Below are 24,460 nucleotides of genomic sequence, written 5' to 3'. Positions count from 1 at the left end.
TAACTCAGTTTTATTCATATTAAATTGAATTTGATTGATATCTGCTCTAACAAAGATTTCCTTTGCAGCTTCTTCAATCACTTTCAAATTCTCTTTAATAGTTTTTGAGCTGTAGACTAGATCAATATCATTCACATAACTCAGAGACCACACTATTCTCATACTTCTATTTTTAAATAGATATGCAGTGTATATTGCAAATAAAATGAGCAAGATTGAAGATCCCTGTGATACTTCTATTTTTATCTCAGTCTTGTCTTGTTTCATTCCATCAAAGAAGAGTTGTATACTTCTTTTAGACATAAAACAGTTAACTCATTTTATTAGAGAAAGTGGCAGTTTTAATATCTTTAATATCTGAATTAACTTTGACTTTGAAACATGATCAAATGCTTCTTTTATATCAATAAAAACTGCAGTTGAGACCAGACTCTCATGCTTTGCTATTTGAATATCATGAATAACTGAGAGAACAGTGTCAATTGCAGAACACTGTTTTCTATCTCTCATTTATTCACTGAATAAAAGAGAATCATCTATAGAGCTTATAAAAGATAGTTGAGTAGCTATTATCTTTTCTAAAACCTTTCCTAGGCAGTTCAATAGAGATATTACTCTATATGACTTAGAAATTGAAATTTTTCTATTAGGTTTTGCAAGAATCACTCCAGTGACTTCTCTCCAGCATTCAGAATGATATCCATTTTTCAAGAGATTGAAAAAGAGCTCAAAATATTCATTCTTTAAGTAGGAATATGTATTCTGAATAATCAAGTGATTAATTGAATCAGAATCTGCAGCAGTTTTAACAGAACTTGAGAAGATAGCTGACTCTAATTCATCTTGTGTAAGATCAGGTCATTCTCAGTCATTTTCATCAATGTAGTTGAGAAGTAATATATTCTCTTCCTCTGAATCTGAATCTGAATCTGAATCTGAATCTGATGAGTTCTGAAAGAGAATTCTCATGAAAGCTTGACATTTTTCCTCAAAAGAGTTTGCTGTATATGATTCATTCTGAAACTCATATTCTAAGGCTGGAAGTTTTGCTACACTTCTTGTTTTAGTATAGTTAAAAGCTTTAAAAACTTCCTTCTCTTATGCTTCTTCAAGAAATTTATTCCAGCAGTCTGTTTTAGCTCTTTTAATATCTGAAAAATATTCATTTCTGACAGCTTTGAACTCTTCATCAGATATTACATCATTCTTTCAATCTCTTCTAGCAGTAGCTAATTCTTTCCTTTTAGATGAGATATTCTCATTTTATCAAGGTTTTGAATACTCAGAAGATTTTCTCTTTGAAATATTATCTCTAACACTTGTTAGAATAATAGATGTAATAAGCTTCACTCTATTCTTAAGCATTTCATTTGAGATATCTTGATCAGAATTTCAATATAGCTCATTCTGTCTCTCAGATTTTAACAGTTTTATGCTTTCTTCAACTGCTTTTCAATCAGCTTTTTCAAAGTTATACTGATTAGAGAGAAGAGGATTTTCACTCATTTGTTTTTCACTCAGTTCAATATCAAATTGAATAATCTCATGACCTGATCCTGATGTCTCATTTAAATTAATAAACCAGTTTACAAGTCTTCTTTTCATTAGATTTTATGATATGAAGATTAGATCTATAATAGACTTCTGTTTCATGTCTTTTCTAAAGAATGTTTGTTGATCAGACTTATTAATCAAATCTATTGAATGCTCAAAGATTTATTCAATTAGATTATCAGCTCTTACTGCTCTCTTACATTCTGAATTTCATCAGAGATGATGTGTATTGAAGTCTTCTACAATTATAGAGTTTCTTGATAAAGTTATGTTCAGAAATCCTCTATCAATTGTTCAGATATTGTTATATTTCTTCAATGACTTTTCATTATAGATATTTATGAGCTGTATAGTATTAAACTCATTTTCTTTATCTATAATGTCACTCACCAGAATATCAGGGTCAGACATGATATCAAATCTTAGATTAAATTGATATCTTGATCTCTTTCTTTCATAGATTACTACTCTTGACTTTATCTCAGACTTTTGAGGTAAAAAGCAGTAGTAGCTTGAGTGAGAAATGACATATTTTTGCTCAGCATCAAAATTCAGCTCCTGAAGCAGTATAAAATCAACTTTTTATTCAAATACAATTTGAAGACAAGAATAAATGCAATTTGAGTTTCTATTCACATTATTTTGAATAAATGTGATTTTTGAAGAGTTTTTAAACTTTTTTTATTATTTTTATTGTATATTTATACTAAAAGAGAGTAGAGTAGAATCTAATCACTATCATCAGATAGTAGATTATAACTGTTCTGAAAAGTAGAAATCTCAACTGCTTGCATTATATCTAGTTTATCATCAGAGTCATTTCTCAATTCTCTAATCTTAACAGAAGTTTGAGAATTCAAATTCTATTTACATTTCACTGAAGAATTGAAGTTTGAAGACTTAGATAATTGAGAGTTTCTTCTTTTTGAGCTTGCAGTTGTGAGTTTACTGGCTTGACTATTCTCTTCAGTTCTAGGTTTACTCTGAGCTTCATCTTTTCTCCAGTTCTTTTGAGTTCTTGGAGCAAACATACATTCTTTTGAGCTAGATGCATGTTTTTCTTTGCAATTAGAGCATTTAAGCAGAGTGTGTTGACATATTTCATCTCTTTTTGAGCATGTTTCACATTTATGCTCACTAGTTTTATGATCTCTGGCACAGAATGCACATTTTGAGTCTCTGAAACAGAAGATTGCAAAGTGTTCATATCTTTGACAGTTTGAACACTGTGTTTGAGTTTTGAGATTCATTCTTGAGTCTTTATATTCATGAACTCTCATTTTCAAACCTGCTACTCTTACTTCAGAGATTCTTTAACTATTTTATTGTCTTTATATATACTAGAACAGAGACATTTCTTCTGCTTTGTCTGAACTCAATTGAATTTAGTCATATAGACTTCTTTCTCAGTTGAATAGAGTTGTATTCTTCTAATTCATTTTTGAGAAGTAGCATTTCTTCTTCACAGTCAAAAATTTCAACTGAAATATCATGAAGAATGAATTTGTCTCACTTTTCATCTCTCTCAGATAGAATTATTGTGTTTAACAAAGATTCTACTGCTGATCTTCAGAGATTCTCATTCTGAATAAGGAATTCAGCACTGAATTCAGGCATTGTAGTCAGAATGATGGAGTTTTCAAAGAAGAATGACTCAATTGAAGCTATAACTGGTTTTTGAACTTCAATATCAGTCATTAACTGAGAAAAGAACTGCTGATTAATTTCATTTCTAATTCTGAAAATGAGGTTTGAGCTTAGCTTATTTCTCTGCAATATGTTCTGATTTGAGACTTTGAGAATAAGTCTTCTATCTCTGAAGATTTGAAGATTTTTCTCTTTTTACATTTTTTTCTTCACTCTTCTATCACTAGAAGTATGAGCAGTATTCTTCTCAGTTTTCTCAGAATTTTGAGCAGATTTTGAGATAGCAGATTTAGAGACAGCAGGTTTAGAGGCAGCAGATTCAGCTGCTTGAGCATATATTTTCTTCTGATTTAAAGAAGAAGAAGAAGAAGAAGTAGAAAAGAAAGCAGAGTAAACTGAAGAGTCAGTGATTGTATTAGAAATTTTCAAAGTTTTTTGAACTGTGTTTGAAATTCCAAGTTTGAACTTGATCATTTCCTGTAGTTGTCTAGCCTGAGTATGAAGAATTAACAGAACTTCTTCATTCATCTCACTCAGACACTGCTTTTCAAGAATTTTACTTGCTTTTTCAAGTTTCTGTATTTCAAGAACTTGTTGTTTCTCTATTTCTTCTTTCTTTCTTCTCTTCAGAATTTCAATCTCAGGAATAGCATTTGAGAAAGCATCTTTTTCCACATCAACTGAGTGTACTTTTGAACTCATTGTTCTTACTCAATGAAAAGTTGATCAGACTAATTCAATTGAGATATTTATTAAACTCTTTTGAATTGAAAAGTTGATCAGACTGTTTCAATTAAGAGATTTCTAAGTCTGTTTTCAATTGAAAAGTTGATCAGACTATTTCAAAAGAAGAATAGCAGACTTTTGTGTATAAAACACCTGATTTTTTTCACACTAGTTCAGTAACTAGGTTAGATTTTTGAAGAGAATCTAATAAACTAAAATTGATTTTTAAGATAAATCAATAAAATCTTTACAATCTCTTTCTTGGGATACAGTGAGAAAAAGTATGATATCAATTGATAGTAAATCAGATGATATGACAGTTTTTGAGAGAAAAACTGACAAAAAATAAATTAATTTTTTGCAGAGAAATTGATTAAAACTATTCAATTTTATTCTAAATTATTCAATTCTTCTCACACAACAAGTGTGCAACTCAAATCAGTTAATAAAGAGTGTAAAAAAGAATTAAGTATTAATAAAAGCTCTTCAGCCACTGAAAAAGTAATTCTTATTTAAAAGAATATGAAATTATGACAGAAAACAACTCTGTTTTTAATTCTTTATAAGAATATTGTGTAAAATCCAGAGAAAAACATCTTACTTTTTCAAGAGAAGTAAAAAACTATTTCTAAGATCTTTTTTTTTTTGCATTAACTGCTGCAGAAGAATGAGATAGAAACTGCTAAGATATGCACTACTGTATACTCTCTATCAAGACTTTCCCTCTTCAGAGTCTTGATATTATAGAGAATATAAGTCTGTTTCTATATAATAATGTAAATATTGTCAGCAGGATGTAGAGAAACTGGTTATTTATATCTCAAAATAGAAGACTTTGTCAATGATTATATCAATATAGAGTTAATTCTCAAATTCAATAGAAATCTAGTGTTGCTGTTCTCAATCCCTTGCAGAATCTATTGAATATTGAGGTATTAAAACTAGATTTAATATATCTCACTGTGCAGGGATCAAAGGCTCAGTCAGACCTTGGGGTATACTGATTTTATAGTTGTCGTGTCTGCCGATTATGTATCGAGCACAGTTGCTGAGGTATCTTTTTGTACTTTTCTGTCGCGGATGGGCCAGATTGAGAGGGGTGGTACGAGGGTGAGACTCGGTGTTGATGTCTAGATACACTGAAGACAGACCGCGGAGGTTGCACTTCAGAAGTGGCTGTTGGTTATGTACTTGATATTATCGCCGAGGTATCTTTTTGTACTTTTCTGTCGGGGATGGGCCAGATTGAGAGAGGTGGTACGAGGGTGAGACTCGGCGTTGATGTCTAGATACACTGAAGACAGACCGCGGAGGTTGCACTTCAGAAGTGGCCGTTGGTTATGTGCTTGATATTATCGCCGAGGTATCTTTTTGTATTTTTCTGCCGGGGATGGGCCAGATTAGGAAGGGCGGTACGAGGGTGGGACTTGGCGTTGGTGTTTTGGAACATCAAAGATGGACAGGGTTTTCGCGGAGGTCGCTCCTCAGATATCTCCACAACTACAGATCGGGGATCTTCCAAAATCAAGAAGATTGGTGCATATGGCTAGGTCTCTTCACCTTACAATTTGTATGGCAATTTGGCCCGGGGTTGTGGTGTGGTAGGGGGGAATGGGGGATAATCCCACGCAGGAGTTCCGAACGACGTCTGGTTCACGTTTGGCTGGATAACTCCACCACCACACGGGGTATGCGGTCGGCGATGGGGTCAAAATGCTCGTATGATCGAGGGCTTTTCGATGGATCTATCGGCGGGTTCTTATTCGAAAAATCGAGCGAGTTCGTGGTGGAGCGGTTGGAAAGATTTGTATTGATATCAGAAAGTTTCAATATCTGAATCTTTTTCTGATCAGAGTATTGCACTCAATGATCAATTGTCTGATGCAATTGAAGAGTCTGAACAGTCATCTCATATATTGAACTTTATCATATTCTAATATTCTGTATCATATTCAGTGATGTAACTGATTTGTTTATTTATTGAATATCATGAAATCATTGTTATTATTTAGAAGAGATACAAATTACATTAGCAATGTTTCAAATCTATGATATTTAAATTATTAGTCAATCTATTCAAAATTAACAGTAGCATTATCAAAAAGTGTTATTAAAAAGTAATATTAAAAAGTATTATCAAAAAACATTATCTTTTACAAAGTGAATATAAAAGTTACTTGAGTAATCACTTTCATCTCATTCTTATTTCAAGAATCAGTCATCTCATTATTCTTTGTCTCAATGTTAAGATTCTTTATCAGTGTTTACATCACAAGTTAAATCACATGAGTAATGCAGAGAATATGACCTTGTTTATCATTTCAGAAATGCAAAGTCAATTTTTACTTCAAGCTCTTCATTATAGTGTAGTTATTTACAGTATTATCAGTTATAATTACAAGAAGACTGAGACTAATATTTCAATAGTTATTTTTAATCACAGTTATTAATATCTCTGTTATATAATTCTCAGTATGACTACTAATCAATGATTTAAATCTAATTAATGTCTCTTGATAAGTTCAGTTCTCATCAATGTAATAACATGTAACTCTTATAAATGCAAGATTATTTGTACTAGTTCATGCATTCACTGTAAGAGACACTCTTCAATGATTCTTCAACTCTGATTCTAGATGTTGTATATTAACTTTGTAATGTGTCTCAAGATTGAACTGAAGACAGAATTGATGTGAAATATAAAGATTTAAATTAAGTATTTAAAGAAGTGTTCAGAATTCAGAGTTTTCAATTAATCAAAGAGAAAGATTCAGAGATATACACATACAAAGTAATTATTCACAGAAGTTATTAGATGAGAGTTGTGAAATCAGAGTACTGATACAGAGTTATTTTCATATAATTTTCTTCAAATTAGAAAGTTAGTATTATTAAAAATCATTATCTGATAGAGTAACTTACTAGCTCAGTAGTAATTTTCTGATTATTTTTCTTTTATTATCTATATTCTGATAACTTCAGATGTCAGAAAATTCCTTCAGAGTTATAATTAGTTTATAATAAATATTTTTAAATGAAGTTATAGTGATTGTAGTAAAGAGATAACTCTTCAGTAATCTGCAATACAATCTGTTGATAATTATTTCATAGTTCATCTCAATGTTTATGTTGAGTTTTTCATAAATTTCATGACCTGAAATCAGATGTGAAGAATGAAGTGATTATTCACTATAATTGAAAGAGAGTATTCTGTGTTATTATTATTATTATTATTATTCTTTCATTATACTCATATGCAAGCGGAGCTTATGATGAGTCCTTGCGTGATGTTAAATACAGGTCAAGTGTTGATTATACAGGAGGAAATACAGGTGTTGAGATCACGCCAAGATAATAAGAACATAGGAAAATACAAAGAAGTGACAATTAGATACATGCAATAATAACTTCCCAGCTCAGGAACATAGAGCAATTCATTGAAGCGATTTGTACACCTCTGTATTTATTAGAAACCTGAGGTGCTTGAGTTCTGGATTTAATGCATCCCCTGCGGGTTTCGAACCCACGCGCCTTGGTTTCCCACGCCAAGGTGCTACCGGGTGGCCGCATTAACCATTCGGCCACCGGGGCGAGTATTCTGTGTTGAATTGTAAACAATGTAGACTTTATAATTCACAGTGATTTCTTGAAGAGTTTATGAATCTTCAATAGAAGTAAAAGAAGTGAAAGAAGTAAATTCAGAAGATATGATAATAATTTGAGAAAGATGATAATTTATTTTCAATAACTGATCACTGATGTGTGTAAGAAGAATTAATATAAGAGAAAATAATCTTGTTTCTTAGCTTAGTTATAATTTTAGTACTAACTCAGATTGAATATCATTGATGTATAAAAGTAAATAAATAATCTTGATTAATCTCTGTCATATTTCTTGAAATATATTAATATTGTAAAAGAGAGTATTATTAAATTACATTATCAGATAATATTATTAAAAATATATTAATATTATAAATATCAATGTTGAAAAAAATGTTGATACTTATACATTATAGTAATTTGTGAATCATGATAGTTAAATATATATATATATATATATCATTCCTGACTTGATTACAACTTGTACAATAATTTTTGAAAACTCAAAATCAATTTTAATTATTAATAATTAAAAACTTAAACTTATAACTAACTAATATAAAAAGAAAAAAAATCTACTTCTTCTCTTTCTCATTCTTCTTATTATTCTTCATAATTCACTTCTTATTCTTCTTCTTCTTCTTCTTCTTCTTCTTCTTCTTCTTCTTATCTGAGATAATAATCATCTCAAAATCTCTCTTCACTATCTTCTCAGAGAAGAGTTTCTGCTGCTCTCTCTTAGCCAGGTTAATCTGTGTCTCAAAATCCTGTATTTTCTGATCTGTTGTCTCAGGTTTCATCTCAGTAGTAAGCAGATTGACATGCTCAGAGAGCAGGACTGTCTTCTTAATATTCTGAATCATGAAGCATATTTGAGACCTGAACAAGGCCTCAATTTCCTTCTTCTCTGCCAGCTTCTGCTAATCAATTAGAGAACAGAAGTATTATTAAAAATCATTATCTCTCAATAAAAAACTTACCAGTTTTGACTTCTTTGTCTCTTACTTTAATATCTTCTCAATCTTCTTCTGCTATTACTTATTTACAGTAACACTCTTCTTCTCTCTCTCTCTCTTTATCTTGATCTTAAATCATTCTTAAAACTTCTTCTGATCTTATCACTATTATATGAGACTCTTCACTGTCTTCTTTTTCAATCTCTCACAGATGATGTTATCTGCATTATTTCTATACTTAGTTCAGTCTAAATCTATCAGAAGTATTACTTAAAATTATTATTATTCTACTTTCTTACAGAGTCTCTTCAAGATATTATAATATATTTTACAATCTATCTCTCTGTACTTGAATACTTTCTTCTTCTCTCTCTTCAATCTGTGATAATACTCACATGTCTTAATAATTCACAGAACTGCAGAATATTTGAAGAGAGATGACATAATTAATTTTAATAAGTATTAAAGAGAGAGTGAAGATAGATAATAATATAATAATAATAATAATAGTGATGATAATAATAGTAATAGTGATGATAATAATGATAATAATGATGATAATAATGATGATGATGAAAGAGAAAGTGTATTGAAATATATTATTAACTTATCAAATATAAAGAGATAAAGAAACTATTAACAGCTTTCAGAGATATACAGAAACAGCTACAATGTTGCATAGCAACATTATCTTCATTCAATGCATGCACTATTGATATTCTTTGTATACATTTATCATATAATCTATATCAGAAATACATGCAGAAAACAGATCTTTGTTGCTAGAAAGAATGATTACAGCAATTCTCTGTTTTCATATTATAAAGATAAGTTATTCTCATTTCTTTCTTCTCTCTTTTCTCTTCTTCTTCAATTCATCACTAAGTTTAAGCTAGTATGAAAACTATTAAAACACTCATAGAAACTCTCAAATTGAAGAGTATAAACTAATTAAATTTTAAATGCAGATGAATTAAATTAATTCAATAATACTAATTATTTATTTTCTCTTTAATAAAACAACAGTCACATCTTCTCTCTCTCTCTCAAATGAAACATGACTCATGAAAAGTGAGTATCATATCAGACTATAATGATTAATACAGCCTCAGCATGCAGAGCTGTATACACACAGTGTGTGCTGAACTGAAAGACTGTATAAGTTGCAAACTGATAGCAGTATTTCAGAGAGAGCTGTGCAGTGTGAGAAAGCTGCAACTCTTGATCACATGTGCAGAGAATGAATTGCTACAGTAAGTGTATATGTATTGCATGAAAGTAACACTTTTTGATAACACTCAGTCTCTGATATCATGAAAATAGAGTCTCTCTGTGAGATTCATTTTTATCAGAAGTTAGAAAATCTTATATTTTTCAAGATCATCTTCACACACCTTATCTGTGAAATCAATGAGAGAAATCATCAATTCCAGTATTCTGTTCTTAATATTATTCAAGTGACAGCAGAGTTCACCCTGATCATACTTTTTAAATGTATATTTTCTAATTATTCACATTTATACAGATATATACTGATTATTTATTAGATAATATTAAGACAATGACTTATTACAGCTGTGTTACTCTCACTGTGAGAAATACACAGTTGATAATAAACATTGTAAAGACTCTGAAGAGTGAGTATTTTAGAGATACTGTGACTCTGTGATCTTGATTTTTTTTATTTTTATTTTTTATTTTTTTCTTTTTCTTTTATTTTTTTTTTTTATTTTGATTTTTTCTTGTATTTATTTTATTTTTTGTTTTTTATTTTTTTTTGTATTTTATATTTTTTTCATAATTAAAATTATATGAATTATAATCTGTGTTTAGAAAAGTAATAATATTTGATAACACTCTCTATTGAATTTTCAATAAATAAGCACTATATTATGATATTATGTAAGTGAGAAGTAATTTCATAATCTTATTTAATGCTATTCTCAATAATGAGATCAGAATGAAAATGTGACTAAGAATTCAAACATATTCTTTATCTGAAACTAGATTTTTATTTGAAAAGTGAATCTGAAACCTTTAATATTTAAAATAATGTGATTTGAAATTAATGTGATGAACACAAATCATAATCAGAAGTAATACTTTTAGATAACATGATAACTGTAAAGTTTGATTCTGATCTCAGACACGGTCACACGGTCAGTCTAAGTATGACAGAATATAAGAATCTCACTTCTATATAAGATCAGCAGATTACTCTTTCTTAATAATAAAATACTATTGAGATATTACTCTGACTATTCTTACTTATGAAATAAAAGAAGAGTATTCACTCATTATCTATATAGAATAACTAAATACTGACTTCTTATTAAAGAAGTCAGTGATTTGTTTTTCTTCTACTGAAAGATATATAAGAGTTACTGTATTTCTCATATAATCTTCTTAGTATACTAAGTATTATATCTGTGATATTCTTATAATAACTCTGTAGTCTACAAGCTTACTACTTAAGTAAGATAGTTAAGTTTACTTATACAGCTTCTCAATAACTATCTTTATATAACACTGCTGACTAGTTATTACTTCAGTTCTATTATATTATATACAGTTACAGATTCTATAATAAATAAGTCTGAACTCTCTCTATTATTCTAAATATATTAATACTTTATATAATTAATAATAGTCTTTTAAGTCTGTGAACAGTCTATTGAAACAGATATATTATCAGAAATTAAGTTTTATTACTATGAGATTTATAGTTCTGATATATCTTCATTGACAGCAGTCTGTAAAAAGAAAACTATTATTCAAAGAGCTTACTATATTATCAGATATTATAGAGAATATCTCTTATTAACTTTATTCTTAACTCAATTAAGAAAACAGCTGCAGTTATTATCTTTAATAATTAATTTATCTCTTAGTTCTATAGATCTCTCTTCAGTCTTTTATCAATTATCTATATTATCATTTAACTTATTCTCAAGTTAATCTTATTTCACTTTACAGATATGCTTTTACTACAGTTACAGTTCTATCTCTTCTATTAATAAGCTGTAAAATCAATCTTGCAAAGTCTTCTGTTTTGAGCTTAGCTCTGCAATGTCTTTGTACACAGAGGCTCGTGTGCATTAAGATATTTTAATAATTAGTTGGGTAGAGGTGAAGTAAAAACATTTCATTCATTCATGTACATGTACGTCTGAATAGCCATTGCATAACTGCTATCCAACTTTGTCTCCTTATCACGGGCACCCTGCCCCACGATGGACTGACTACGCATGCAGTTAATCCGAGTCCGACTGAACTCATGGCCACAGTCCTGGTTCCAAGCCAGCTGAAGTCCAGGAGACCGCCGTCACAATCCAATCCAGCTTCCACATGTTATAAAGGGAGCAAGAGAGTCCCATGACAGCACACCACTTGTCAACTTCCGGGAGCTACGGAGTTGAAGATACCTAGTATCTTCTTCCTATAGGCAGTAGAAATGAATGAAACCCGTAAAGAATACAGAAAGAGGCAGAGGACCGCCACTAGGAGGATTCTAAAGCACCTTGATAACTACCACCACCACGACCATCGCCATACAGAGCTGTAACAAGGGACAAGGCAAATGAGGAAAAGGAATCAAAAGCTCATAGATATACAGGGTTCCCACCCAAGCCAAACCGCCGGGTACGTTTAGATGCTTAAAACTTGGAACCCGTTCACTCCTTCATTCCGCTATTGCCATACGCCTTCTACACCTCCTACATCGGCTCAGCTGTCCCCAAAACGAGCAATTTTCAACTTGAATATGAACCCTGTTTACTGCCATGCTATGAGTAAAATGGTACAATTTTTCATTCCCAAGAGTCATCTAACCACTGCTCCAGCTGCTAAAGACCATAGAGAATTCAAAATATAACTGTATTCAAAAGATTTTCATCACATCATAAGATCATAATTCAGGCCATCAGCTAGCCATCGAGATATGTATGCGTATCCAGGTTTTTTGTAAAGCTCGAATGAAACGTTTCATTCTCTTTCTCTTCCCAGTAGAGGTAGGCCATGAAGCGAGCATAGAAATCTTCGTAAAGGGGCACTCTATTCTTGATCCCAAAGGTCCATGCGTTCAGCACCTCTAATGGATATACTGCATTTTCACCTTGGTACATATCCTGAATAAACTGCCACCAATATATTAGTATCCCACTTTTCCAAAATCTCTACACAAAAGAAAAGGGGGGGTTTAAGTGACATCTCTACATACGTTCCTCATCAACCAACGTCCTCTCCCTCCAACTCTCCTCCACCCACTCAACCCCAACAATATGCGGAATTTGCTTCCCAACCCCAGCCAGGGATGAAATCGCCCTCCTTATTTCAGCAACGTTTGTCACTAGCATGCCAGCCTTATCGCCGGAACTTTTGCTGTCGACTACAATATGCGTGATACGTGGATCCTTCATGTCACTGTCGTCCGTGATGGCTTCGCCGCCGGCGAACTCCACAAGGTTGGAAGCGAGCTGGAGGCGCTGTGCTAGGATATGTGGTTTTTTGCCTTTTTCGTCGTTGGACTTGGATGGAGGCGTGGCAAAGTATATGACTAGTCCTTTGAAAAGCCAGCCGGGGGATAATGGGTTGTTCGATACTGTTGCGGTTGGTGATTCTTGTTCATTCAGGCTGTGGGATTCGAGTTGGGATTCTAGTTGGGATATACTGGAAGGGGGTAGACCTGGCGCTGGGGCCATAGCGTCGAGGAGCTGTGGGGGGTGTTAGTTACATATTATTGTTTCTCCTTGTGAAGGGAGACGTTTATCTTTTACAAACGGGAAGACATGAATAAGGAATGGAATGACCTTTTTGAGTTCCGAGGCATCGATATCTCGAGCATAGCTATCGGAGTATTTATCGACGTTTCCGGCAATTTCTTCCTCTTGATCTACCGTTGTGAAGAACATGTGTCTTCCAGAGTTGATAAATTTCTGGTCAGGTAATATGTACGGCAGGAAACGAAAGAAGGAGAGCGGATATGAACTAACTTTGGTTCCAACGGAATAAGCAGGTCCGGAAGGCCATGATCCCTTTCGTTTTGTGATAAGCAGTCGAAGAGCCATGATGGCCGGATGACGTTCTCCTTCGCGTTCTTTTGAAGTGAAGCTACCTTAACAGTCCCTGGGATACGTTAACATAAGCCTTCCCGCATGCCATGTTCAGATTACATTATCATCTTCTACTTACTGCGATCAGCGATGCAAATTGTATTTTCTGCGGCTGTATTTGTCTGATATATCTTGCCGCCATTTGCTTTCACGAGTTGTTCAAGCTGCGCCTTGGTTTTCTTAGGCTGGTGAACCGATTCGGTCATGACAACTAATGAGCTTGTGAGCACATCATCCAAACGCAAGGAACTGGGGCCACCTACAAAAATTGAGTCCATTAAACAATTTCCCCGATGGACCCGCATATTTAGTCTTCTTGCCTCCGTCGTAACCGGCAACTGTCAAGGGCTTCTTCGTAGTTCTCCTATGCCGTAGCTTGCGAGAATCGTCAACCTTGAATTCCTTTTCTTTCACTTCCCTTTCGATATTTGACTTGAGGTCCATAAACTCCTGGATCGACAAGGCACTATGCCAGTCCTTATCCATGCGTAGCCTTTTAAAGCGCGGGAACCGCACCGTCAGGCCGAGGCGGAACTGGTCAGTTGGGGTAACTGATGAGGCCTTTACGCAGAGAACAACAGAATCTTCAGGCTTTATCCATACGTCAGGTCGTTCGTATTGTAGATCACCTCCAGCAAGTTCAATGTATTCAGTGGGGGGTCGTTTTGGATCCCAATCAATCCACTTCCCATCGGTATGATGGCGAATATTTGCATAATCAGCAGCAGTAAAACCTCCTCCAACTTTACAAAATGAATAGCATTTTGTAGGATGATCCCCCTTTTTGGCATGTGATTCATCTACTCTTAGTCCACATAGGAAACTTGATAGAGCGCCGCCTCGACGACCAGAGCCATAATATCCGCCAATTACGATGCAGTCGAGAGATTCACCAAACTCAGTCATATATTCGGGTTTAACCTTCATCCAGTCATCGTGACGTTCATTTAGACGGTATGGAGAGTTGGGGTTCTTCAGAACAAGGCCTTCAGATGCTTCGGCGACGACTTTCCGGAGTAAATGTTCGATATCAGCGGCACTGTGGCCAATTTCGTAAGTGTGAATTTCGAAACGGCGATGCACAGGAATAACGCTAGCTTCAAGTGCTCTTCTGCGGTCCTTCAACGTGTATCTCGTGAGTGGTTGGCCGTTTAGGAAAAGGATATCAAATATACGAAATAATGGCCTCTGCCCTGTCGAGAATGGATTCCTTTGCTCGGCTAGTGCGGCACTCTTGAGAGTCCCGAAAGGAACAATCGCATCATGCTCAGGGTCCCAGGTAATCATCTCTCCATCCAGGATGATGCTTTGAACACCATCCGCAAAGGCCTTCTGGAGATGTCTCGTGAGCGCCCCGTTCTCGTCAAAGAATCCATTACCGTACAGATACGTATATTCCTTGGCCTTTCGCGACCAGAATACAAACCTCTTCCCTCCAGGTATCGAATCGTCGGACTCCATATGGAGCTGCATACGTTCTCCGTCAAGCTTCTCCTCAATCCAAAAAGTTGGATCGTCTTCGGCCAGCCTCATCTTTTGGATCATACGTTCAAACGATTGCATTTGAAACTGAGCGAGCTGAGGCTGAAAACACTGCATCAGAGTGACCTTGGCTTCATCCCCTTCCAAGCGAATATCTGGGTTATAAAGCTCCCAGCAGACTCGGCGAAGACTGCTAGAAATACTAAACAATGCCTCTGCATCCGGGTGCCAGATATTGAAAAGTGTCCGTTCTGTGGCACCGACTTTCATTTGTCGTAGAATAATCCGGATAAGCCACATCAACTCCTCAGGGTTCATCATTCTGTAAAAATATGCAAGAATAGGCACCTGCTCATCTTCCTTTGAAGCTGCGGACAATTTATCTAGTTGCTCATTAACTTCTTCGATGGTCATGTCGCCCACCTCAGTCCTCAACGGCCTCTTTGATATGACTTCGAAACAGCGTCCGGCAAAGTCACCAGCCATTCTGCTCGCAAAACTCTGCCCGGGAACTTTCCAGTTCAATAAGCTAAACCCATCCTCGGAGTTCTTGTCGATTTTCATGACTTTCACCAGCAACTTGCCGATGGCTTTCTCCTTCAATCCATACATAGCTCGATCTCTGTCTTTCTCTGGAATGATCAAGCGAAATGCAGGAAATATATCGTCACCCACTTCTTTCTTCCATCGCGAAATGAACCTCTGAATTATGTCCCTTCGCCGCTCTTGTGGGCTTAGATGGACGGCAGCACCATGTCCATGAGGGCCGACCTTTCTTCGCGCAAGCGCCGGGCCGGTTGGACGCTTTTTGTTTTCATTGAGAGGGTTAAATAGGGTTAGGAATAAGTCATGAAATGGTAGGGTGGGTGAGTGGTTACGAGGGCGATTGGGATATCTAGGAAGGTGTTATCAGTCATTTTCAAGGGGTGCCTATTTTTATGTGTATTTAATGAGGCTTACCTCTCGTCCAGGTCAGCTTCGCCGTTCGGGTCTGCCTGTCGTAGACCGTCTGGTTCTTGTTCTCCATCCGAATCCATCCCGAAAACAAGAGAATAAATATAAAGGATATGTTGATGGTTGGGTTACAGAGTTTCTGGCAAGCATTGCCATGGAGCAATGACCGTGGACGACGGCGCCCTCTATATATACTCTGTACATGGTCTCCAGGCAGCACATCGCGAAGGTCGCGCCAACGCACGTGATCTGATGTCATCCACATGAATTCACAATTAATTGTCTCAGGAAAAACTTCAAATATATAAAATAACGGCACCTATTTGTTACGGGATGAAGATTAACTTTACCAGGGTGGATAGCAGCAGTAGACTAGATCATATTAGAACTGAATCTTGAAGAAGAAGAAGAAGAAGAAGAAGAAGAAGCTATCTAAGCTAGAGGTGAGCGGGTGGATATGAGATGGCGAGGCTTGTATGAGTCACCTGACCATGCCCTATGCCCTAAGATCCTTATATTCTGCCTTCTCACCTCCGCCGCAGGTCCTTCCTTCTGTGGTTAAAAATACATATATATATATGATGATACATTAATATTTGTGATTCATTGCTAGTGAGACAAGCCCTGCTCTAGTTACAGCTGATAAGAATTCATTGCTAGCAGAACAAGCCCTGCTCTAGTCACAGCCAGCAGAACAAGCTCTGTCTCAGAATTTCTAGCAGAACATACTCTGCTCTAGAAATTACAGTAGTGAGAACTCTCAGCCCTACTATATATTAGAATTATATGCTAGCAGGATGAGCTCTGCCCTAGGTTCAGTGCTGATTATTGTATTAGATCACTATGTTGATATTATTATAATCTGTGATATTGAACTTGAAATGAGAGAAGTATATCTACTTAACTGATTATTTCAGCTGATACACTGAGAATAATATTACTGAGTGAAGAAGACTGCAGTCAGTGTAAGTAGTACTTATAGAAGATCTTTATATGTGATTGAGTATTGATAAGATGAGTGAGATTTATTCACTCATTAAACTAAGATTCTTTTTCAAGTTAATATATGAGAAACTTGACTTTGTTTTCTCTTATAAGTTTCATATCTAAAATCTCATCAATATCATAGTCTTCATTCATATTATCTATCTCTGAGTGAATAATCTCTGAGAGTGTGTGATTGTTATTGATTTCTATAACTCTGTGAGATTCTAGAAGAGAGATATGAAAAACATTATATATACAGTATAATGAGAATAGTGATAGCTTGTAAGCTTGAGTGTCAATACATTTTTATACTGTGAAGAGTTCTAGAAACTTATGATTCAACTTCTTATTAAGATATCTTATTTTTATATTTTTATCATTGAGAAAGACTAAATCTTCTTCTTTGAATTCTTGAGAATTGTTACAGATATAGTAAGTCATGAGATCTTGAATATATAGTAGATAAGAGTAAGTCTCTTCTTGAGCTTCTCTGATTAGTATTATATGATATTCAGTATCTGAGTGATTCAGTTCTGAGACTGAGAAATTGAGTATAGTCAGTGATGATGAATGATGTTCTAGATTTATAAAAAAGAGTATAATATCTAGTGCTGAATAAACTGAATTGCTGTATACAAACTCTGCAAGAGTTAGAAGATTCATTCAGTTAATTTAAAGATAGTCTATATAAAGATAAATATAGATTTCTAACTCTCAGTTCTGTTTTTCTGTTTATTTATCAGTCTGTGAATAATATACTGTTGAAAGTCTGTGATCTGTGTTCAGAGTTTGTAAGAGAGTTTGTTAAAATTCTGAGATAAATAGATAATTTCTGTCTGAGATGAGAATAGTAGATATATTATATAGATAAACTATGTTATTAATGAAAAGATAAGTAAGTGTCTCTGAAGTAATATTAATGACTGTAGATATGTAGTATGACCTCTTTAATTATTTACAGATAATGATTAGAATAATATTAAAGATAGCTTCTGTTACTGTACAGAGTAATTTAGAAAGATCAATGATGAAGTTGAGTGTAACTGTATATCAGTTAACATTTGAAATAAGAACTGGTGTTAGCTCACTGTATATACAATGTGATATAGGTTTTACACACTTACATGTCTCACACTTCTTGCAATATTTATCAATTTCTTGATATATATGAGATCAATAGAATCAGTGTTGAATTAGACTGTATATTTAACAGAAATCAGAGTGATCAGTGATAAGAGCATCATGAAAGTATTCTAAAAGAAGTTACTTTATAAGAAGATGTTCAGAGACTACAATACAATTCTGATAGAAGAGCAGTTCATTCTCAATAGCTTAATTCTCTAGATAATTATAATTAGTAAGAGAGATAAGAGATTCAAGATTCTTTAGAAGATGTTAGTATATAATGTCTAGAAGTGAGCTGAGAGTGAGATCATTCTGAATATCTATAGCTATCAATATAGTAACTATTCTGACTTAATAAAGATAATCTTACAATCTGTTCAGAAAGTAATGAAAATTGTTATTAAGCTCTGTCAGCTTCTCTGACTTTGATCTGTAGTCTGAGTACTGATTAGAAGTATCTGTTAAGTTTTTATAATCTTTCTTATACTTAATAACAATGTCTAGCTCACTCAGATACTGTGTTCAGCAGATCTGATAATAACTGAGTACTTTAATTGTTAGAAAGAAAAGAAGATTATTATAATCACTATAAATAACTATTTCATGATAATTACTCTGTATAAAGTGACTTCAATATCTGATTAACTCTATAATAGTCAGCATTTTCTGATCATATATATTATAATTATATTCTACATTTGTCATTTTTCTGCTGTAGAATGTAACTGAGTGTAGATATTCATCTGCTTCTTTCTGTATAAGAATTTCACTTATAATATAGTCACTGATATCACAGAAGATTATGATTTCTAATTTATTAGAGTAGAAGATGAGAAGAGAGATCTTGATAAATTCATCTTTCAGCAGCTGAAAACTGAAGCCTTCAGTGTCTATTCATAGAAAGATCTTATTAGCTTTCAGTAGATTTATCATTGATAGAGTAACTTTACTATAGCAGTGTATGAAGTAGTGATAAAAGTTACAGAATCTCAGAAATTCACAGATATCTTGAATAGATTTAAAAGTGAGTCATGATACTATAGCTTCTACACACTTTGAGTTCATTCTTATGCTGTGATGATCAATTATATAGCTCACAAAGTCAATTTCTTTCTGTAGAAAGCAGTATTTAAAGAGGTTGTATATCAGCTGAGCCTGTCTGAATTTCTGAAGCATCTTTCAGACATGTTGTCAGTGAGTCTCTAAACTATCATCTTTTATGTATATGATAACATCATCTATGTAGACCACAGTAAATTTATCTATATATAAGAGAAGAACTGTCTGAATATACTGTTGAAAGTGACTGAGAGAGTTGCAGAGACTGAAGAAAATAACCAGATATTCATAATTTTCATAATATGTTTTAAAAGCTGTGAGATATTCATAACTCTCTGTAATTCATAGCAGATGAAAGATGTGAACCAGATCTAGCTTTATAACTTATTGAATTCTGTTAAATCTTTTCAGAAGCTCTGAAATTAGAGATATTATATATTAATTTTTGACTGTGATTGTATTTAGATTTCTGTAGTCAATATAAAATCTTTTAGAGCTGTTCTTCTTGAGAGTGAATAATACTGAAGATGCATGAGAGCTTTTACTAGACTGAATAAATTCTTATTTCAAATTCTCATCAATGTACTTCTTCAGAAGCTGTAGTTTCTTCTCACTCATATTATATAGTGAACTCTTCTTGAGAGTTTTATTATTTATCAAAGTTATCTTCATATCTGTATCTGAACATGGGGGAAGAGAGTTTGCTGTGAGTAGATGAAAAACATTCTGAAAATCCTCTAATTGAGGTAGCAGAGTGTCTGATACTGATTGTGTTAATTCAGAGAATTGTAATCAGGCTATGATGAGAATCATTTTCTCTCTAAGAGATTCTCATAATAGAATATCTTCTATATCTTATTAATATATCTGAAATCTGTTGAATATCTGACCTGTGTTTCAATGAATGTCGGGGTTCATGTTATATAGCCAGAGCATGCCTAGGATAAGAGATAAGACTATTGACATAGAGTGAAAGTAGTGTGTGATCAGCTGTCTGTCAGAGTTTGACAGAGTCAGTTTATAGATAAAGAGAGCTGTTTAATATAAGCAGTACTGTAAATTCTTCAGAGAGATCTCTGCTACTGATATTTTAACAGTATTTAATACTTCTATCACTTTTGAGATTATGATATTTGACTCTGTATCAGAGTTAACTAAGACTGAGAGAGTGACACAGCTGAGATATTTTATATTAGAAAGAGTGTTGAAGATATAATGTATAAAACATATCATGTTATTGAGAGCTGAGACAGTATTGAGAATTAATATATTATAGCAAATGATCTTCATGAATAAGATGTATTCATTAATCTGCTAAGTGAAGAGATTAACTTAAGACTTGTTTATACATGTGACTGTCTCTAGTAACATGCTGATTCATTTTTTAGTTTTGAAGAGAAGAATGAAGAGCATGTGACAGCACAATCTAAGAAGACTGTGTATGAGTAATTATTAATAATCATAGATATAGAGGTATTCTGACAGTTATAGATCTCTACAGATAAGTGTATAGAGACTGATATTAGATGAGTATAGCATTCTGCTATTCAGTGTCTTATTTATTCATATCAGATGCAGGCATCTTCACATTGATATTTTCAGTATTTATTATCTATAATGTTCAGATTCTTGTTGCTACTGTATAATAATCTGAAACAATCTCTGTTGACAGTGATATTAGAGATTGTATTATTTCATATAAAATCAAATTTAACTTAACAGTTCTATGAGATGAGTTAACATAATATGAAAATATAACTCTTTATTATTGTGACAGCCTTCTTTCATTCAGTGAAGAATACTGATCAAGTATTAAAATAGACTTGATTAATCTGATAAAGAATTAATGTTATCAACTTAGTACAGAATGTAATATATAGTATAGAATCATTTCATTTCAAGTCTGCTATAATAATCTTAAAGTCAGTAATAAAGTCTACAGCACATTGATTGTATTGCATATAAAGAGAGTTTATTCATAGCTCTGCAGTGAGAGCTGTGTTGATCTCTCAGTAGTTATCACAGAGTCATATCTTCAGAATATCTCAGATGATAATATACATATCATATTTTATTTATATTCACTGAACACATTAATAAATCTTAGAGCTAAGATAGCTGATACTGAAAGAGATTTTGAAGACTTCATTGATAATAAGACATTCACAGATATTATCATTCATATTTAGTAGTCAGAAACAGATGTCACTAGTCTTATCAAAGATATCTGATTCACACAATTTCATCTTAGTAATAATAATTATAAGTTGATGATGAATCAGAGCTGAGAGTATATCTTTCATATAAGTGATGACTTTCAGTATTTTCAAACATTAGATGAGTTGTGCATTGACATCAGTTATTTAATAGTTCTGAGTGATTAGTTCATTGACTTGATCTGTAAGAGCTTGAATTTGTGTGATTTGACTGAGTGCCATTTTTTTTTGCTGCAGAACACTGCATATGAAGATGTAGAAAAAAAAAATGCTGCAGATCTATGACTGATAGTGAGATGAGAAGATTCAGTAATGTTACAGAATGAAGATTAACTTTACCAGAGTGAATAGCAGCAGTAGACTAGATCATATTGAAACTGAATCTTGAAGAAGAAGAAGAAGAAGAAGAAGAAGAAGCTATCTAAGCTAGAGATGAGCGGGTGAATATGAGATGGCGAGGCTTGTGTGAGTCACCTGACCATGCCCTATGCCCTAAGATCCTTATACTATTCTATTGCATCAAATCATTATAACTGAGCACTTGTTATCCTTTGTCTTCTTTAAGTTTCGGGTTTTTTTTTTTTTTTTTTTTTTTTTTTTTTTTTTTTTTTTTTCCCTCTTTCCTCAGTGCTTTTATTTCGAAAGCACTCAGTCGATCCTTCATTCTTGTTACTTGTAAATAGAGCAGAGGAAGTAAATTATATTGGAGAGAAAAAAATCGCAGGTTATCATTGCGGAACAATGGTGGTAAAATTATTATTTAATACGGATGTTACGGGTGATCCAAAAATAATCCAACCTTGAAACTTCATGGAGATTACCCGATCTGGTATGGGATAGGGCTGAGAGGCCAGGCTAGCTGAGTTAACCAACGTCCCATCCTACCCCTGAACAACAATGCTCAATGCGACCTCCCAAGATAGCTTGACTGCTTCGACGGTATGGTATGATACGCTTGTCGAGTCCCTTCAGGCAGCATACAGCCTCACATAAGCAGTTACCTATTATAGCCCGTACAAACTTCTCAGTTTCAAGCAATCTAATATCAAATACCGTGGAGCGTTTCACATCGCGAATTCCTTCCGGTCGATCAAGTGCCGTGAAGCGCACATCAACAATTATGATGAGCCAGTAGAAAGATACATATTCAAGTTTTGGAACCGCCCAAGTATATAGAAAGAGAATATCATCGAGTACGCCCACCAATCAGATGCCCCCATGACGGACGACGATCTCAATCGCGACTTGGGCTCACGAGCAGGGTCTCAACGGCCCAAACAGCCACCTGCAGTCCCATCCAAACCCAATGTTCAATCCGCCGCTCTGCGTGGAGCGTCATTAGCCTTTGATGCGAATGGATCAGGCAAGCTCACAACAACACAATCTGCCAACAGCACGAGGAATTCGAGAAGGCTTGCCGCGATGGATCTGGGCCCCCATAGATTCGAAACACAGGATGACGATATGCAGCAGGATACATTCCCCCAAAGTTCTGCGGGGATAGTCGGGGACCGGATTAAACTGTTTAGCGAAGCTCAAGAGTCCACATTATCACAGACTGGATCCAATCGCGACTCAAACACATCTCGCCCAGGAACGGTTGGTCCCCAGCAGATCGCTGCCGAGCTGGCTGTAGGCAAATCTACAGCGCGGACTTCACCAGCAGTACCGGCTAGGGGAAATCGGGGACTTAGTTCACCAGTTCAGCAAAACGACCACAGCCAAGGTCTCTATGATGGACCATCTGCTTCAAGTATTTTACCGGATCTGATGAGCCGAAACGACTTCCTTGGTGGACAGAATAGCCCTACGAGGGCATCGCCAGTCGTTGCAGATAAGAACAAGCAGTCTAATGATCCTCGCGGGCTTCAGAATGTTGGCCCCGGGGGACCGGATGGCCTGCCAAGGAAGGAGCCTACGGGATCCTCTTTACCTTCCAGCTCAGTTAACAGGGAGATATCACAGCCATCACCGCAAGACCTACAAAAGAGGCCTTCTTTTTCTCCAGGCAACCATGGCCCTCCGTTACCACCAAGGCTGCCAATGGCTACTGCGAATAAACCCAGCCCATCACAACAAAAGATCCCAGCGAAGAATCTAGTTACCAAGGCCGCCATCACCATTGGAAACGAGCCAAATTCTGCCAACACAGCAAGACCTATGAGTATCCGTTCCGCGATTACAAACACCGGAGACCCAAGATCCCAATTGTTACCTTCCCGATCTTCCCGATCGAGCCTGCGACCCCATCATTCAGGGTTGTCTGAAAGTTCATTGGCTGGTGCTTTAGCAGCTTCATCTTTAGCATCCTCAAGAGCACCATCCCCGTCCAAAAAGACTCCTCCACCACCACCACCACATCGAGGTTCTCGCTCCCGCGCTTCACTAAACCCCCTACATAGCCCTCACAAGAATGAGTCTCGTACGTCCAGTCCCGCCAAGGGAATGAGACAAACGTTGCGCCAGGAACCAAAAAATGACGATGAAGCCAAACGGCTGAAAAAGTTCCACCGTCATCGTATAATCAAAACGCATCCAAACAAGCATCGTGAGGGCGATCGAAAACGGTGGCGAGATCGAATTACGGACCGCGAGCGGAAACGGTATGAAGGGGTATGGGCTGCGAACAGAGGCCTGTTGATTGATGAACGCAGCCTCCCTGGGGCCTCAGGGGCCCCGCTACGAGATATGGTGTTGAATCTCGTGGTGAAGGATATATGGTCCCGGAGCCGACTACAGCCCATCATCCTTGGGCAAATTTGGGATCTTGTCTGCCACGACAGTAGGAGGATGCTCACTCGCCAGGAATTCGTGGTGGGCATGTGGCTAGTCGACCAGTGTTTGAAAGGACGAAAGCTTCCAATTAACGTCTCCCAGAGTGTATGGGATAGTGTTCACATTCCCGGGACTAGCTAGATTCCGATACCTTTGATTTATTATTACATGTAACTATTCATAATGATGTATTCTTATGGGATGTAGTTCTGCAAAATAACCAATAATAGCAAGCTCGGGTCGGGTCGAGGAGTTCATAAAGAAA

The 24,460-nt window shown here is 35.0% G+C and overlaps 2 protein-coding genes and 1 pseudogene across 4 annotated transcripts; 1 reads left to right on the top strand and 2 right to left on the bottom strand.

Moving 5' to 3' along the window:
• Nucleotides 1–4,520: 4,520 nt before the first annotated feature.
• Nucleotides 4,521–5,764, top strand: BDBG_17670 (uncharacterized protein; the record flags this gene model as incomplete). Its single annotated transcript, XM_031725335.1, has 2 exons — nt 4,521–4,980; nt 5,136–5,764. The coding sequence occupies exon 2, from the start codon at nt 5,318–5,320 to the stop codon at nt 5,762–5,764; it is 447 nt and encodes a 148-aa protein (XP_031580386.1). The 5' UTR covers nt 4,521–4,980; nt 5,136–5,317.
• A 1,665-nt stretch (nt 5,765–7,429) lies between these two features.
• Nucleotides 7,430–7,518, bottom strand: BDBG_17669 (annotated as a pseudogene). The gene has a single exon. The product of its transcript is annotated as a tRNA-OTHER (tRNA).
• A 4,087-nt stretch (nt 7,519–11,605) lies between these two features.
• On the bottom strand, nt 11,606–16,353 carry BDBG_07791 (the record flags this gene model as incomplete). Of its 2 annotated transcripts, none has more annotated exons than XM_031723258.1 (7): nt 11,606–12,622; nt 12,706–13,198; nt 13,295–13,400; nt 13,478–13,610; nt 13,677–13,808; nt 13,861–15,974; nt 16,040–16,353. In XM_031723258.1, the coding sequence occupies 7 exons, from the start codon at nt 16,114–16,116 to the stop codon at nt 12,597–12,599; spliced, it is 3,081 nt and encodes a 1,026-aa protein (XP_031580384.1). In that variant the 3' UTR covers nt 11,606–12,596. The 2 variants fall into 2 exon arrangements, with proteins under 2 accessions (XP_031580384.1, XP_031580385.1); XM_031723259.1 differs by having other exon boundaries at nt 12,590–12,613; nt 16,040–16,116.
• Between the last annotated feature and the right edge of the window lie 8,107 nt (nt 16,354–24,460).

This window comes from Blastomyces gilchristii, assembly GCF_000003855.2.
Source record: "Blastomyces gilchristii SLH14081 genomic scaffold supercont1.20, whole genome shotgun sequence".
Taxonomy (NCBI): Eukaryota; Fungi; Ascomycota; class Eurotiomycetes; order Onygenales; family Ajellomycetaceae; genus Blastomyces; species Blastomyces gilchristii.
Note: the sequence above shows the minus strand (reverse complement) of the source record. Positions and strands in the feature narration are given on the sequence as shown.